The 16,340-nt window shown below is 43.4% G+C and overlaps 1 protein-coding gene across 1 annotated transcript; it reads right to left on the reverse strand.

Moving 5' to 3' along the window:
* Positions 1-403: 403 nt before the first annotated feature.
* Positions 404-14,815, reverse strand: DACT2 (dishevelled binding antagonist of beta catenin 2). Its single transcript, XM_042874739.1, is given in 6 exon segments — positions 404-3,047; positions 6,294-6,581; positions 8,005-8,137; positions 13,681-14,229; positions 14,232-14,434; positions 14,764-14,815. Coding segments are annotated over 6 exon segments (3,021 nt in total). The 3' UTR covers positions 404-1,251.
* Between the last annotated feature and the right edge of the window lie 1,525 nt (positions 14,816-16,340).

The raw sequence follows: 16,340 nt of genomic DNA on the forward strand, positions 1-16,340 counted from the left end.
ATAGTACCTTTATCAGTTTGTTAACAAATTTCAAGTTTTGTGTATGTGTCCTCAAGTCCACTCAAAATATGTTGTGTGTACAAATGTGTCTTACAGTAAAATTGCATCAGTTTAAGTGAGATACTACTGTCCTCAATGTAAAAAGTTTTCAAATTCACTTGTTTAGAAGCAGCTGCTAAAGTGTATGTTTCTTGACATGGAAGCTGAAAAGGATCCTGGTTCCTCCCGAGCTGTAAGTGAACCTCTAAAAAATAAATAATCCCTCTGCATAATGATAATGAAAAAGCTCATCTATTCCACCAGAGAATGCTCCTCCTGCGTGCCTCATGCAGTGTCAGCATCTTACATTTTCCCAGAACCTTTTGCTTTAGATGTGAAAGACAGACAAGCAGAGTTTTCAGAAGTACATTAAATAATTTTTATTGAGTCTGTAATTTCAGGGACAAAGCTATAATCTCAGTCCAAGTTACCCATACACTGTTGTACCAAGCTCTCATATTCTTTCACTCATTCAATAAATGAACAATAACATAGAATGTTATTAAGAGGTGGAACTGAAAAAAAAAACAACACCCTATACTCTCAGCTTCGAAAACAAGAAAGTCTTACTCCCATTTGCAAACAAACTGCCTTTAGCAATAACCATAGTATGTTTATACTGAAGGACAAAGTAATTCTCCTGAAGTTTTGGAGATGGTACATGAATAGTTGTCCTGAAAGAAAGTACAACTATGGAGAGCACTGAGAGCTTTTCCATATCAGCAGTGTAAAGGTGATAAATGCTGTTTTAGACTAGAAAGAATTATTCACAAGAGGGAGGGACATTCCTAAATCTCCAATTGGAAAAAGCCTCTTAGGAGGTCATTGTATCTGAGGCTTTTCCTGTGGATGTGCATATGGACAAGATCCTCCCTGCAAAATGTTATGGCAGAGGTTGTTTGGACATGTTGTCTCTTACTGACGTTTTATTTTTATTACGACGACCCTTCTGCATAGTTACAAAAAAAAAAAAAAAAAAAAAAGGCATCACAATATATATGGATACGTATTTACAGAATAAATGGCAAAAGAGGAAATTAGATACAGTGACATTTATATCCAGGCATTAACAAACAAAAAGGTCCCTTGTGCCGACTCAGAGGTTGTTCAAAGTTCGTTAAGCAAGTCCTTTTCTCTGCACATCGGTTCTCTTGTTTTGCAAATGAGAGCCAGCAGGATGTCTCAAGGCAAGAAACAGATGCTTGCTCTCCTTTAAACCATGGTCATAACCTTCAGAGAGGCAGGTTGGAATCTCCTAATCTTCTTCTTCAGTGCCTTTGAAGCTTTGATGCGGCAGATTTTGGGCACTGGGGGAAGAGGCTTGGAAGAGACCTGGACAGTCCCCAATTGTCTGATCGATCCTTCAGGCCAGATCAGCTCACTTTCATCCCCCTCATCATAGTCAAGAGCAAGGCTGCTACTGTTACTGCTGTCATCTGAATCACTTTCACTGGATTCACTGTCCCCAAAACGGTTAGCGGTGAAATCACTGACCTCTCCTTCGCTCGTCTCTGCGATGGTGGAGTGAAAGAGGGAAGCACACTCTGCTGAGTACTCAGAATGGTCTGATTCACTTTTGGCATAAGCTCCATGGTGATGACTCTTGGGGCGAGCCCTCATACTGACAGTGCGCAGGACACCAGCTCTCCTTCCCGGCTGCCTTGGTGCCCCTACCCCAAAGCCACCAGAGAGGCTGGCCCCATGGCTCTTGGCAGAGATTTCCACTGTGGACTGCCACTTGCGCTGCTTCTTCTTGCTGGCTGTGTCTTCACAAGTTGCTTCAAGGGAATAGAGTGCATTGGCAGAAGCTCCATAGAGCTCTGGCCTGGATGGCACAGTGGGAAGCCTGACCTGCGCAGGGAACAAGCTAGACTCTGAGCATGACCTGCCAGTCACATCACCAGAGTACGAAGGTCTCCGGGCAAGGCTCTTCGCTCCATGTGGTCTGTGGGGCTGATTCCATTCAGCAGGCAGCCTGGCAGTGCCATGAGTCCCTCTCACCTTTTCCAAATAAAAGGCCTGCTTCCCAGGACGTAGTACCTTTTCACTGTTTCTCCTCTTTATCTTCACTGCTTTTGTTTTGGAGCTGGCAAACTTGACTCGGACTTGATGGGATTCTGCAGGGACAAACTGAGCGTGGACAAATTCACCGCGTGCTGCTCGCTCCTGACCTCCAGCATTAGCCAATTTGGCACTGCCACATTTTTTGAGGGACAACTTTTTAGGTGGGGTGTCTTTAGCATTCCAGGTACAAAAGCTGGAGTCCTCCTGGCACAGCTGTGAGCATGAAGAATTGTGCTCCAAACTGTTCTCCCTTGCTTCTGCCAGGGGAGAGCCCCTTGCAGCAGACTTGGCAGGAAGACAACTATTCACAGCTGATGGTTCTGCATCAGGGAAACCGGACGGCTGCTCTTCATTCACACAGTGCATGGCCTCCTGCAGCTTGGCACATTCCCCCTCCGGCAGCTCTCTCTGCAGCTTTCCTTCAGCTTTGTTACTTTCCAGAGAACTTGCTTGTTTTTCCAGCTGGCTGTTGCTGCTGTTAATTTTCACTCCACCGGCACTGGGGGTTATAATGAGTCTCTGGTGCATTGTGGCTGGCTGGCTCTTTGTTGAAACCCGCTCGCTGGCATCGGCTCGATTGTTCCCTTTGCATCTTGTCAGCTGCAGTAATTTATTGATGTAACCCCCTGTTTTGGCTTCGGTGGTTGGCCTAGTCCTAATCAAGGTGGGACCTGTCACACTAGGCATGGGTTTGCTGGGGGAAGCCTGGAGGTCTGCTTCTGTGGATGTCCCCATTAGGGAGAAAAGGGGACTCTGTAAAGCCACTGCATGAAGGGGGCTTGGGTAAGGGTACACATCAATGCCATTCTTGGAGACCAAGTCATTCTGGAACTTGGGGTCCATGCTGAGCAAGTGCAAGTCTGCATGGCACAGAGGCGATGAGGATTTGGGATCTGTCTCTTTCTGAAATCTAGCATCTGCTGGAATGAGTCTCTCCAAGTCACCTACACAGTGGATGAAAATAAATAACCTAATTAAATCACAGACAATTACACTCAAACTGGCTTGTGTTAAAAACACTGTTACAGAGGGATGTGCTAACTTTTACTAAAATCAGTAGCATCAATGCAGAAAATAGTTTCAGTCCTCCAAGAATATCAAATTATCTCAAGGCTTTAGCAAAACAAAGATTAGAATACATTTTATTGCCTATGATAAAACTAATTACTTTCCAGGAAATTTCAGCTGTCCTACTTAGACGAAAGTGAATCTCTGTATATACAAAAATGTTCCAGAATTTCAGATCAAGAGGAACACACACACACAAAAAAGTATTTCTTAGTAGAGGTGAAAAAAGAATTCAGCAACCATACAGCCTGAAGCTAAATATCAGGTAAAATTATTCAATGCAACAAATACAGATTTTCTCATACTCTTTCCCCAGGATAGGATAAAGACTTCTCAAGTCTAAATTACCTTTTTAAAAACTATAACTCAGAAAGAAATTCCTGATATTTCCAGCATACAAAGAGGCGTGTGTGTGTGCGTGTGCGTTGGCAGAAGCTCTGTAGAGCTCTGGCCTGGATGGCACAGTGGGAAGCCTGACCTGCACAGGGAACAATATATATATATATATATAAGCTAAAGTACTGATCCAGCTGCTTTAGAAGGACTTTGACAGAATAGTGCTTCTTAGCCTCTTTGTGGCTGGAAGCTGTATCGTCCTATAGACTAGAGTGATGTGATTCTACTTTTCTTCCACCCCAAATCCAATGAAACTTCCTAACCAGGTCTCTAATTTAATTTGCTATCATTGCCAGCCTCATGCCTTTCTCAAATAACTTGCTTTATACTCAAACTTCTTGGAACATTTAATTCCAGAAATAAATATTCAGAGGTTTTACTACGAGGCAGAAAATCAGGACTGCGTGTGGATTTTTAGTAAGTCTACCTTAACTACACAGAAAAATGGACTAAGAAACCTTCTTATTTTGACATAAGAAAAAAGATGTCTAAGGGCAAGTTACATTTGACTGCTGCATCTCCCTCTCAGGAGCATCTCCTATTCTGTGAGAACCAGGCTGTGTTTCAGGAGCAGGACTGCTCCATCTGGATGAGTCTGCCAGTAGAATACTATGGTGCTAAGACTGCTGGAACTATCTGCAGTTAGCTTGGATTTCTTGGTATGGCAGTACAGACTGCACTACAAACTCTCAGCTAGCTAATTTCCTGGCTGCTGATTCGTGCTGCCATGAAAGCTGAGCATTACATCCAAACATATTTCAGTTACAGTGACTACTTCTGTTCTGTTAGAGGAAGCTTCTGGAAGAATTAAAATTTGGAGTTTTGTGCAGTGTCCTACCTAAGGTGCTCTCAACTCCGCTACAGCAAAGATCAGGATGATGACATCTCACACAATATAATTACATAATAATTACAACATTCTTTAGGAATGCTTTTTACATTCTCTGCAGCATAGAAGTTCCATAAAAAGGTGGTTTGTTCTACCACAAACTGATTTTTCCTCAGCATTACACTAAAGGGGAAGGCAAAACTCAAACACGTTCTAGCTCAAACAAAGCATGCCTTTGTGTAACAGAAATCCAGACTCATTACACGATGAGAAAGCATCAGGATCACAAGCTTTTCACAAGAATAACTTATTCACTACAAAGTGAACAGTTAGTTAAAATTCAAAGAAGTGACTCAGCACTGCGAACAAACCAGGAAAGGGTTAAAAGAAAGCTGTACTTGTGGTGTTTTAGCAAGCTTTCCTGCTGCCACTGAAAGAATGGGCAACCTGTTTGTACCTGTAGTTACTGGTGGGGGCAAGCTAAGGAGAGGAAAAGAGAATTTCTTCCAGTTTTCAAACGATGCTTTTCTGAAGTAACATCTTGACTCACTTCTCTGAAACACGGTCAATTTTGCAGGAATTGTTTTTCAAGAATACATGGAAGCAACAATCCCACTACTTATGGTTCTCATGTTGAAAAAAGGAAGAGGTTGTAGTCAGGAAGCAGGGAGTAAGAGGCAGGAAAGAAGGAGAACTACAAGAGGTCTGTATCCTCACTCTTCCCTGATTAACATCAACTATCCCTTTTTCTACTGGCCTATCTCCATATCCAAAAGTCATTAAAAGCCCCATTTGCTAAGAATAAAACCTTGCAACAGCATGTCTGTAGTCTGAATTTGGAAGGCATAGACCATTAAGACTAGCTCCACTCATTAGCATCTGAGAAGACTTGAGAAGATTGTGATTTTATGTTGCAATTTACCATAATCACTTCACGTGCGTCTGCACAGACAGGTACATCATACCTGGACTTAGCTTCTGCTCTAAGCAAGCCAGAGGTAAGAGAGGCTAGGGCAAGAAGCTGCAAAAATCACAGGAACATTGCACCTGAAAAGACATTGTCTACAGCTTTACTACTTCTATAATGGAACTGCCTCACATCTGGTTGGGTCACTCTAAGAACTACCCTAACACAAAGCTGTTCTGGCCATGGAAGGATTCAGAGTGAATAGTAACATGATGCCACTTAACAACTCAGTAAACAAGAGACTCAGAACATTATCAGGTTAATCCATTACATGTAAAGGTGTGACATAAATTCATAATTGATGCAGAACTAGGGTCAAGTCTGGTTTCCAGATGGTTGATTAATATTTGGTGCTTGTTATCCCTATACCTAGTAAGTTATGAAAAAGAATATTGCAAATCCATATTAATTTCAATAAATATGGCTTGAAAAAAAAATCTTATCACACTCGTTTTACAACAGATTGAGAACAAAGACATTAAGTCTAGAAATGGCAATTTCTCTTAAAATTTGTTGTAAAATCTTTCTTGTAAAACTTGACAACTCTAATACTGAATTCACGTCATATTTTTCACACATCCTGTACTTTCACACAAGGTATTTCAAATATGCAATTTTTTTAAATTCAGAAGCAGGAAAAATTAAAAAGTTATCTAGAATTTCATTACAATTTTACCTCATGCACTTAGATACTTTTCTATCTCTAATTGCATCTGACCGCGTATTTGTTACTGTTATAAGTATCCAAGTATGAGGCAAGTGAAAGTGGTACAGTAAATGGCTGGGCTCTGTGGTTTCAATTAATTCTTACTTTGCGTATTTAAAAAGAGTGCTTTATATTGATTACACTAGTGGTTGTATATTGCTCTAAGAATAATAAAGAGGACTCTGACCTTCTCTTGAATGAGCACCAGTTCTGCAATTGATTACCTGTGGAAACTGGCCTCGGTCTGGACCTGGCAGGAGTCCCAGAAACGTCCGTGCTTGCTGTAATCCGACATTCATCGCTGACATAGGTTCCCTGCTGTTGGAAGCTCGTGTTGTGCACAGTAGTTTCATCTGCAGACTTGGGTCGGTAATCAAACACACTGAGCCTTGCTTTAGGGTGTTGAGAGCTGGGCAAGAGACTGGTGTGGGAGGAGGAGATGGACTCACTGTACACAGAGGTACAAGAATTGGAGAGTGAGCAAGAACCACCATCACTCAGGTCGTAGAAGCCTGCAGAGTTTAAATAAAGAAGAAAATATTTCTGAATTACAGTAACAAGGTGGAAGAAACAGAGAAGATAAATCTCCATTTGCTATTTGCTAAATTTGTGATAATTTATTTAGGCAAATTTTGCAAAGGCTTGCTCCAGAGCAGCTACCTTTTATTGGACTTCGGCATATGTACTTTGGCCCTGAGCCAGGTCAGGATGGATATGCACATTTAGTTCTGAGGGTGAGATGGGGTTAAGTGTAGCACCATCATACTCTGTTCTTCATCGGAGAATGTCTGCGGTGTATGCTATGCAACTGGTGTAAAACAGAACCACCATATACTGTTCTAACTTGTGCTAGGTGCATACAAGCAGAGTTTGCTTAGGAAAGTAGACAAAAAGTAGCCTGCGCTCAGGTAAAACAAACAGCAAAGGATGCACTTAGCTTTCCAACTGTGTATGTGCTAAGTGTTCAACTCCTGAACACTCTGACTCCTGACACTCACAGAAATTTGCACACTTTAGAGCTACCGCAAGTATTATCCTGCAAATCCATATGCATACCCATATAGATACAAAATGCATGATTGAAAACTATTGGAAGAACTATTTAGCGGTAAGATTCCTCTTTTCTGCTCAGCTGTTTGTAACATTTCAGGATAGTATTAATATTTAACGTTTATATATAAATCAGGCATTAGAAGACTTTCCCATAAGTTTTCAAGAGTTAAAAAAAATATATATATCTTTCCTCGTCTCAATGAAGACTGAAGGCTTTTCAGAATTCTGTTTAAGAGATGTTCCCATTGTCACAGACCAGATAACAGTAGCTGGTTTTAACAGACATTTCCCAGTTATAAAAGACAGAGGATCAGCTTTCCATGTCAATCAGACCAGAAACCTGTCTCTCTGTCTGTGAAAACTTCAGTCATCAAACTGCTGGGTTGTATTTTTCTCAGCGTCTTTCAATAAAGCTGCTTCATTTTTCTATAAATGATGAAAAATTCATTAGTGGTAATGATCTTCAAGGCTTCAGTTAAGTTCAAGATGCTTCAGATTCAAGCAAAGTACTGACTTGGCTGTTGGTTTCCTTCTTTTCTACCAGGTACTCCAGCCACTTTGCCATTCTCTGCTGGACACAGTAATGAATAAATAAATCTATATCCTCTTTCTCCTTCTGTTCATGGCTCAAATATCATTTTTTTAAATAAAAAATTTCTGTTAAAAAATACTATGGAGTCAAACAGCATTTCCCAAGTAAATTCACTTCCCAGGAAATTTCCCATCACCTCTGTGTGTGCATTCTATGCAAGATCACTACTCTCCACCTCAGTCCTGGGGCACTGTTTATGACCAGAACAAAAAAGAGTTCTGCTCAGCAGCTGACATCTTCAGTTCTACCCAGTCCACATCCCTGGGAATAAATGACCAAGTGCACATTACCTGAGCTGGGGCGGCTGTCGCTGTCCAAGTATTCACTGGAAGTCTTACTGACGTCCAGTTTCAGCTCACTTATTCGCTGGTCAAGCTGATCCAGGTGGCTTTTCAAGCCGACATCCTGTCTCCTCAAGCGAGACTGTTCATAAATCAAGAAAAGAAGGGGGAAATGAAGAATAATCACAGTTAGAATCTCGGCAGAAAAACATGAATTCAGGCCATCTGTGCTGGTCAGATTCTGCACTCAAAGTATTTTGCTTAGCTAGGGACTGTTGCAATTGGCTCTCTGTAATGAAAGTGACATAATGGGCAAGTACAGTATGTTTTGTATCTCAGCATTTATTGCCTTCTGCCCAGCTGAACGTTTTCTCAAAATGTATCATTCTGAACATACTATTTTAACCTTTGCTTATTTGTTTGTTTTTGTTATACCTATGGCAGGGACTGTATCACTAAGCAGGATGGCAGTCTTTTCATTAATTAACATATGATGTATGTACTGCATTTTCTGTACACTGCCTCTGGGTAGTGGATGAGATCAACATTGTGAATTGCCTGAAAGAACTCTAAGATACTTTCTGATGAATGGAAATTACTGTGCATGGGTACATATTCTACTAGCACACAAAGTACAGTCAGCATACTGAATTCTGCAAAACATTTAGTCTGATGACATCTCCTTATAGTAGAAAGAGCACATTGTGCCATCTATGCTGCTGAAAAATTCCCTTGCACATCTCATGTCTACCTAGCTACTTCCATATGTTTTATGCAAGGAAGAGTTGGCATTTGAATTCTGCTGTGAAAGTGACTGTATTTAAAATAATCCTTCATAAGATAACAATGTAGCCTATTGCCTATTGCAGTCACTGACCAGGCTGATCTGAAGTAACAGCTCTCGCAGTTGCTTCCCCAATACTTACGCAGCCAGCTTAGCGGGGCAGAAGGCCAATCATTAAGGTACCAGTCAAAGAACCAGAGTTAGTTTCTGTCAAACTTCTCACATGGCACCTGGCAAATTATCTAAGCCCAGACGCTATTTAGGAGGCTTATAATTATATCATGCCTAGCCATGCATCCTACAGCACTCTAAAGAAAGGTAGTCTCTTGAAGTTGGTCGTAAAATGGTGCTCATAACCTATGTAAAGCCAGGTTTCCATTCAGTAATGGCAAGAAAAACATTCTTCTTGAAACACTCTTGAAAATGATCCTTCTTTATGAGTACCTTTCACATTTAAAAGTGTAAATGGCAGTTCTAGCAGCATTTCCAACCCCTTATAAGTAAATAAATATGTAGTCCCTGAAAGTATCTTCAAAATTAAAGAACATGCAGAAAATGAAAATCAGCATGTACGTATTTTCACCTCCACTTTCCTTATGTTGCGATTATTCACCTTTTAAGATTTGCATTTTTAGGTTTCTCCTCAGCTATAAATAGAAAACACAAGGAAAGCAAAGATCCTTCAGTAATCAGTAAATGATTAGAAACTGAGACTCAAACAAAAGGCAAAAGGCAGATGTCCTGAGTTTCACAAGGTTGTTGATAATGAAAAAACTAAGAAAGTATTTTTTGCACGCTGTTATAGAGAACTAGAAAACACATAAGACACAAGAAATAAAGCTCCTTTCTGTTAGTATTGCACATCTAGAAATGTTTAAGCTCAACAAGTTCGTTATTGCTTCGTAGGAAAACAGGTGGTGATTTTCACACTTCCTGTCTCACATAAACAGAAGGAAGACCAGGATAATAAAGGAGATTTTCTATCCCATCTACATGATGAATGTATGACCTCCTCAATCCCTCTTCATTTCCTTTATAGCGAAAAAGCAAAAACATGCCATGCCTCCTTCAATCCCACCTACTCAGGAAATCATGGCTGGAATTAATTGCTTAATGATTAATGTTTTGCCAGCCAATCCCTCAGTCTGTGGTTTCTGATTAATGACAGAGAGGCCACAAGGCTCTCAGGTATTCAAAGATTATTTATTATACCTCCAGGTTCTGTCTGCGCTTTCACAGCATTTTAACCAACACACATGATTTACATCATCATCTTTAACCCTTTTATGGTGTCTCACACCACTGGGTTTTCGTGTTTCTGGCAGACTTCATAGCTTTGATCTTTCAGTTAACTCCTTCTGTTCTCCAAGACAAGAGGCACTTCTCACACTGGTTGGATAAGGACAACTTTTCCAGTGTGTTGCTTGAGGTTGTTATTGTTGTAATAACTACGCTAAACAGCACCCAGAACAATAAAACCTAAATACACTTCCCTAATTCACAATATGAATTTTATATAAGACAAAACCTGGAAGGTGAAACCATCTGTTTGCTTGGGCAACACAGATGCGACTTCTTCTGCACACTGTACAATGCAGGACCAAGCTTTTCAAATCGACTTGTACTACTGATGGACTACAGTTCATTCTGGAGCCAAGCCTGGGATATCATCATACTATCCATTATTCAAAAGGATGAACACTCTTTGCAAAGCAGGTTCCTTTGAGTTCAAGGAATTGGCACCCAGAATCAAGGCACCAAAAAGCACTCATCAGGTTTGACTATTCTGCTCTTCTGTTCATCAGCTCAGTTCAGCAGTAAGGTTTGATATACATTGCTGTGGTCGTAGACAAGCATATACTGGTTTTATTAATCCAACTGCATTTTAGAATGAAAAATAATATAGCATTAATCTTACCTCGGCCTGTACATCTAAAAATCTATTCACTCTTCGGTCTTTTCTGACTGATACTGCAAAGCAAACGAGTCTGTCTCAGACCCTTATTCTGGTGCAAGATGAATTCCTTCTGCAAGCACCTATTTTTCTCAGCTGACCAAAACTTTAATATTCAAAATATACATATCCAGGATTTACAAGATGTTTTCTCCTATTGAGAACTATTCAAAGGAGAAAAAAATGTGCAAAATGCAAGGTACCAAGTGTTTTATTTTCTTTTCATGTAATTGCTGTCCATTTTTTACATTTACTAACATCACAGGCTTGCAAAACAAAATCATCGGATTTCAATTAAATCAACAAGATCTCATAAATACATTATCTGGGAAAGTGTGAGAAATACTGTATGCTGCTGCCTTAGGTATCTGCCTACTTAATGAAAGTGTCACAGACTTCTTTCTTTGTACTGTCTGAATTTATTTGCATCTCTTCTTTCTCCTGGGGGTCACCATGATAGAGTTTGGCCAAGAGACTAGATTAGCACCTCTGGGATCATTATTGGCATCACATCCACTTCTTTTCCCAGTATTTACTACAGATAATCACAGTATCTTGCACCTCTCAAAAGAGCCCCTGACCATGATAAAGAGCTATTTGTAGGGCAAAATAACCTGTGGTTGCTGGGGCTGCAGAAAGCTTGTGGCCTTGCTGCCTAAGGCAAACTTCTGGATAGGCTAGTTGCTGAGGAAGAAACTGGGATGCTGGAGTGACATCCACAAATGGTTCCTTAAGCATTTGAAGGCTCCGCTCCATCTGATCCTGCTGGTAGCACTCAACTCCTCAGGAAATTTCTATGCCTGACTCCTCAGGAAGCCTCTGTACTTCAGTTTCTCAACTTCATATCACAGGAGAAGCCTGAACTGACTCTTACTGATCTTGTATCCGTTGCCTGGAAGCCCTCAGCCAGCTCTGGCTGATAAAATTTCCCTATTTCATGTTGCAAAGACCAAACTTTTTATGAATTCAACAACCGCCACACAAAAGCCCAGGGCTACAACCCTACTTGAAACTTGGCTCAAGACACACTGCAAGGCAAAACCATGTTTACATTGTTAATGAGTTTCTCAATCTGAAAGCTTATAGAGCCATGATCACATACTTCACTGTCCTTGGGCCAAGAACAACAATGATGAAGACATAACACTCCTCGAGCAATGCTGTGCTTTGCATTCCCTGTTGCTTTTAGTTTTAAATTAATTTCCTGTGATCGTGAACAAAATTTTCAAAGGGTTTGACTGCAATATGCTGACCACAAGGCACAAAGGAACTTCTTTTCAGTCTGTGGTCTCAGTTCTTAGGATCTGTGGACACCTAACAGTTCTTTGAAGACCGTGTTTTCACTTATGCTTATTTTAGTATAATGCAAAGTTGAGGTCTGCACCTCTTTAAATATATGTCTGCAATTTGCAGGGAGAAAAACAACAACAGAAGGCTACCGAGATGCCAGACTGGAAGGCTTCCAGCAGCCACGGGTCAATCGGAAGTGCTTTGTATGACAACCTTAGGCATTCACAGACAACCGCAGTTCTGTGGAAGAACCTGCCCCTGGTTTGATGCCATTGTGAATTTCCCCACTGAAGTGTTTCCATCGCTTCCCTCCCAAGTACCCCCAGAAGGTGTTCCCCATCTTACAATGGTATGTCCTTCTGAAACCATCTTTCCTCAGCACTGAGATACTCTTGCCCTCCAAATCATGCAGGCCCAAGGGACCATTTCTTTCATTTTATCGTCTAGTTTCTCCCATGCCCTTGAAAGCCTTCTCAAGTACCAGTACAGTAATAGCATCATAGAATCATTAAGGATCCAGGATCATCTAGTCCTGACAAGATAATCTTCTATTTTCAGCCCTTATGTGAAAAATACATAAACAAATGAGTAATTAAAGCACAACAGCTGACATTAAAAAAAAAACAAAAACAAATAGTCACTCTGGTCAGGGGTCATGGGGTGTTTCTGTTAACCCAGTGGCCCCAGACGGGCAATAAATACTTTCAGTTCTTTTTTCTTTTTGTTAAACACGTGTATGAAGTGGAGTCATTAGTTAACATGATGTGTGACAGGTAATCAGGCGGCGGCAGCCCACTCATCCTGCGGTTTTTCACTTTAATCACCATAGGGCCTCTCGTGTGCTCTCACATCTGGCGGCCCCGAAGGTCCGAGCCAATCTTCTCCCCAGCTGCCGCCTGATAGAGCTGCGGTAGCAGCGAGCGTCCTTGCCGCGTTCGCACCCGGACGACAACTGACAGCACGCCTTGCGCCAACACTAAGAGGTCTCTGCATTGAGATTACTGAGGTGCGCAATTGCCCACCTTGGAGATTAAAGCTGTGATTGCTGCCTCACTTTGGAAACTCGTTTCAGTCACGAGCTAGCGGGATTTTTTTCTGTCCCAAAAGCGTGAAGCAAGCGTGAAGCAAGCACAAGGCCTGGCATTCAGCTATTACTGTCCGTGGGAGAGCAAAGTGCTGAGAGCGCACGAGACCCTTCTCCGCATGCAGTCCCGCACCTGTGTATACACACACACACGGGCACACACGGGCACACACGGGCACACACGGGCACACACGGGCACACACGGGCACACACGGGCACACACGGGCACACACGGGCACACACGGGCACACACGCCGCACCTGGCAGCGCTCACGCTGCAGCAGCGCTCCGCGCCCTCCTCTCATCTCCGCACAGCGCCGCATCCAGCAGCGCTCCCGGCCCCGCGCAACGCCGGCTGAAGGTTTCCCGCAGCGCCCGTCCTGCGCGGAGCCGATGCCGACACCGCGCCCAGGTCCGGCCGTCCGTTATAAGGCACGGTTCCCCGCGAGTTCCGACGAGAGGGGATAGCGGTGGTGCTTTTTTTTCTTTTTTTTTTTTTTTTTTTTTTTTTCTTCCCTCCCTCTTCCACTTCTCCCCTTCCTCCCCCCCTACCCGGCGCGTCCCGTCTCTTACTAGTTGTTCCTTGAGGGCGGTGAGGGTGGCCTCCAGTCGGAGCTCCTTACTGTGGGCGCGCAGAGGATGCTCGCCTTCGCCCGTCGGCATAGCCAGGGCGGCCCGCACCAGCTCCCGCTGCCGCTCCCGCAGCACCTGGAGCTCCTGGAGGCCGGCCAGTGCCGCCTGCAGCCGCTCGCCCACCCGGCCGCGATCCCAGCCGCCCGCCCGCGGGGCGCCCAGCAGCATCCTCAGCGCTGGGCCGCGGCCCCGGCCATGGCAGTGGGGCGGCGGGGAGACGGCGGGGCTGGTCCCGCTTCGGGCCGTGCCTGCGGCCAGGGCCGCTCGCACCGCTCCGCGGCTGGCGGCAGAGAGAGTGCAGCGTGGCCGCGGCGGCTCCTGCGGTTTTGGAAGAGAGGTGGGGAAGGGGGAGGGAGCGAGAGAGGGAGGAGGCAGGGAAGGGAAGAGGGCTGCAGCGCCGGGGCTACCTCTCGGGGTGGAAATGCCTGGAGAGGAGCCAGCGCCCGTGCGCTGCCTCCTCCCCGCACGGGGCGGCTCCTGCCTGCCTGCCTGCCTGCTCCTACCCCTGCCCTGGGGGCAGCCCGCGCCTCGGCCCCCTCCCGGCGGCGGGGAAGGGCAGGGCGTCCTCCCTTCGTCCTCGGGAGAGAGCTGCTGGGGAGCGCCCGTCCCGGTCGGGACAGAGCACCCTCCCAGCAGGAGCCTGCAGAGCTGGGTATAGCAGTGTCTATGTCTGTGTCCTGGGAGAACGTGCTCGCTGTAGGGGGACGTTTCCTGCCCAGAGCGTCTCTGAAAATACGAATGTTTTCTGCTTCCCTTCAGACTCTTTCAGATCCTGGCTGAGCCCTGCGAGTCAAGATCTGGTCTGGTTTGCCTGTCAGCGGTTCTACAACATGTGCACAAGACTCACATTGTCCATTTGAAAACAGTGAGGATTTTAGTGTACTGAGAGCTCTCAGGCATAAAATTTCCCTTACAAAACATATGGTACTTGTAACTTCATTCCTTCCCTTGTTCGTTAACGCTTTCACATTAGGCACACACACAGAGGGTTGGCACATGTCTCCTTACTCTCTAGAAACCAACCTTTTTCATCTAATTGCAGGCATTTGCTATTTAGTATTGAATCTTTGGTCATGTCTTTGGAAGCACAACAAACATCTATTTTGTGGGTTCAGTGTATCTCTCAGCCTCACAAAAAGTCATTTCAAGAGCTCAGAATTTATTTTGAATGGGTTCTAGAAAATGTTTGGTCATGGAAATTCAAGTCTGTGGAGCTGCTTCTACCAAGAGATGCAGCTGTTTAAAGCTCCCAAGACAGGCAGCTAAAGTTTCTTAAGAGGCAATGGATTAGCTGTGTACATACCTTACTGTGAAGCAAAGGAGAGAAGAAGCCCTGATACCAAGAGCCTGGTGAACATAGTGGGGACTACACAATGTTCTGTTGCCTACACTGAAATAAGAAGCATTTGCATCCCAGAGAACCTGAAATCACTGTATTACGTTCAAGGAGATTCTAATAATTTCAGAAAGGTGTATGATTCTCTGTAAAGCAGTAAATTGGTTAGCCTGTGGTTATCTCCTTTTGGTCCTTTGATGTATCCTTAAAAGCTAGCATACTTTAATTTGAATGCCACTTGAGTTTGTATTGGAATACATAAGTCGAGCCTGTTGCTTTGTCAGTTGTTCTCCAAGTAGTCTTCTTTGAATACCATGTGAGGGTGGCCATTTCCTCCTCCAAGACTGAACCAGCCTAGCTTTCCTGGCAGCAGGCCCTAGCTGTAGAAGTGCCAGAAGCACTAGTGCAATGTGAAAACCATGTCCTTCTAGGAGGCCAAGTTATTGATGTGTTTGTTCGCTGAATCCCGTGAAACACATTATTTGGCAGCATCAGTAAGACCAAGACTTGCCTTTACTATGTTGCTTTTTACAGATTTCATGGTCTGTCTATTTAATGGTCTAGGAACATCTGCCCTAGATGTTGGTCCAAAGGGGTTCAGAGAGATCCTATTCTGACAGGTTTTGGATGGAACTCATGAAGAAGTATGACTGACGATCACAACCCTGGGGTGCTTAGTTAATGTTTTATAAAGAGTACAATATGAATGATGTAATCTATGTTTGTTTGTTTGTCCTCCCAGTCCATCTCACTGAAATCCTTTATGCAGAGAAATGCCTCAAAGTACTCAATCTATTAGATGGGAAGAAAAACTGACTGCAAAAGTGAGATGCTTTTCAAGGCGCTGACAAAAGAGAGCACAAAGTGCTGCCTCCTCTCAGGTGAAGGGTGGCAGACTACCAGCCGTGTGCCACATGGGACTAGGATCTTGCAAAATGGCATTGCAGATATGAGGAACTGAAGCATTTTCTAAATCACTTGGCTTGGAGTTGATTTAAACAGACATACAGTGCAGTTTCTTATTTTATTCAAACCGTATTTTAACTTGTTTAATACAAGTCACGCAAATACCAGTTAGTGTATGTGTGTCCAACCTTTTGGTTGGATTGGGCTGCATTGGGTGAAGAAGAATCATCTTGGGCTGCATATATGTAGGTCACTCTAAAAGTAAGGCCTCCTATTTATTGCCATGGGAACTACGAAAGATACAATGAGCACAGTATTGCTGATAGAGCAAATTCATAGGTACAAAACACTAATTTTC

This window comes from Lagopus leucura, unplaced genomic scaffold (assembly GCF_019238085.1).
Source record: "Lagopus leucura isolate 7727_CA_CO unplaced genomic scaffold, USGS_WTPT01 Super-Scaffold_73, whole genome shotgun sequence".
In the NCBI taxonomy this organism is placed as follows: Eukaryota; Metazoa; Chordata; class Aves; order Galliformes; family Phasianidae; genus Lagopus; species Lagopus leucura.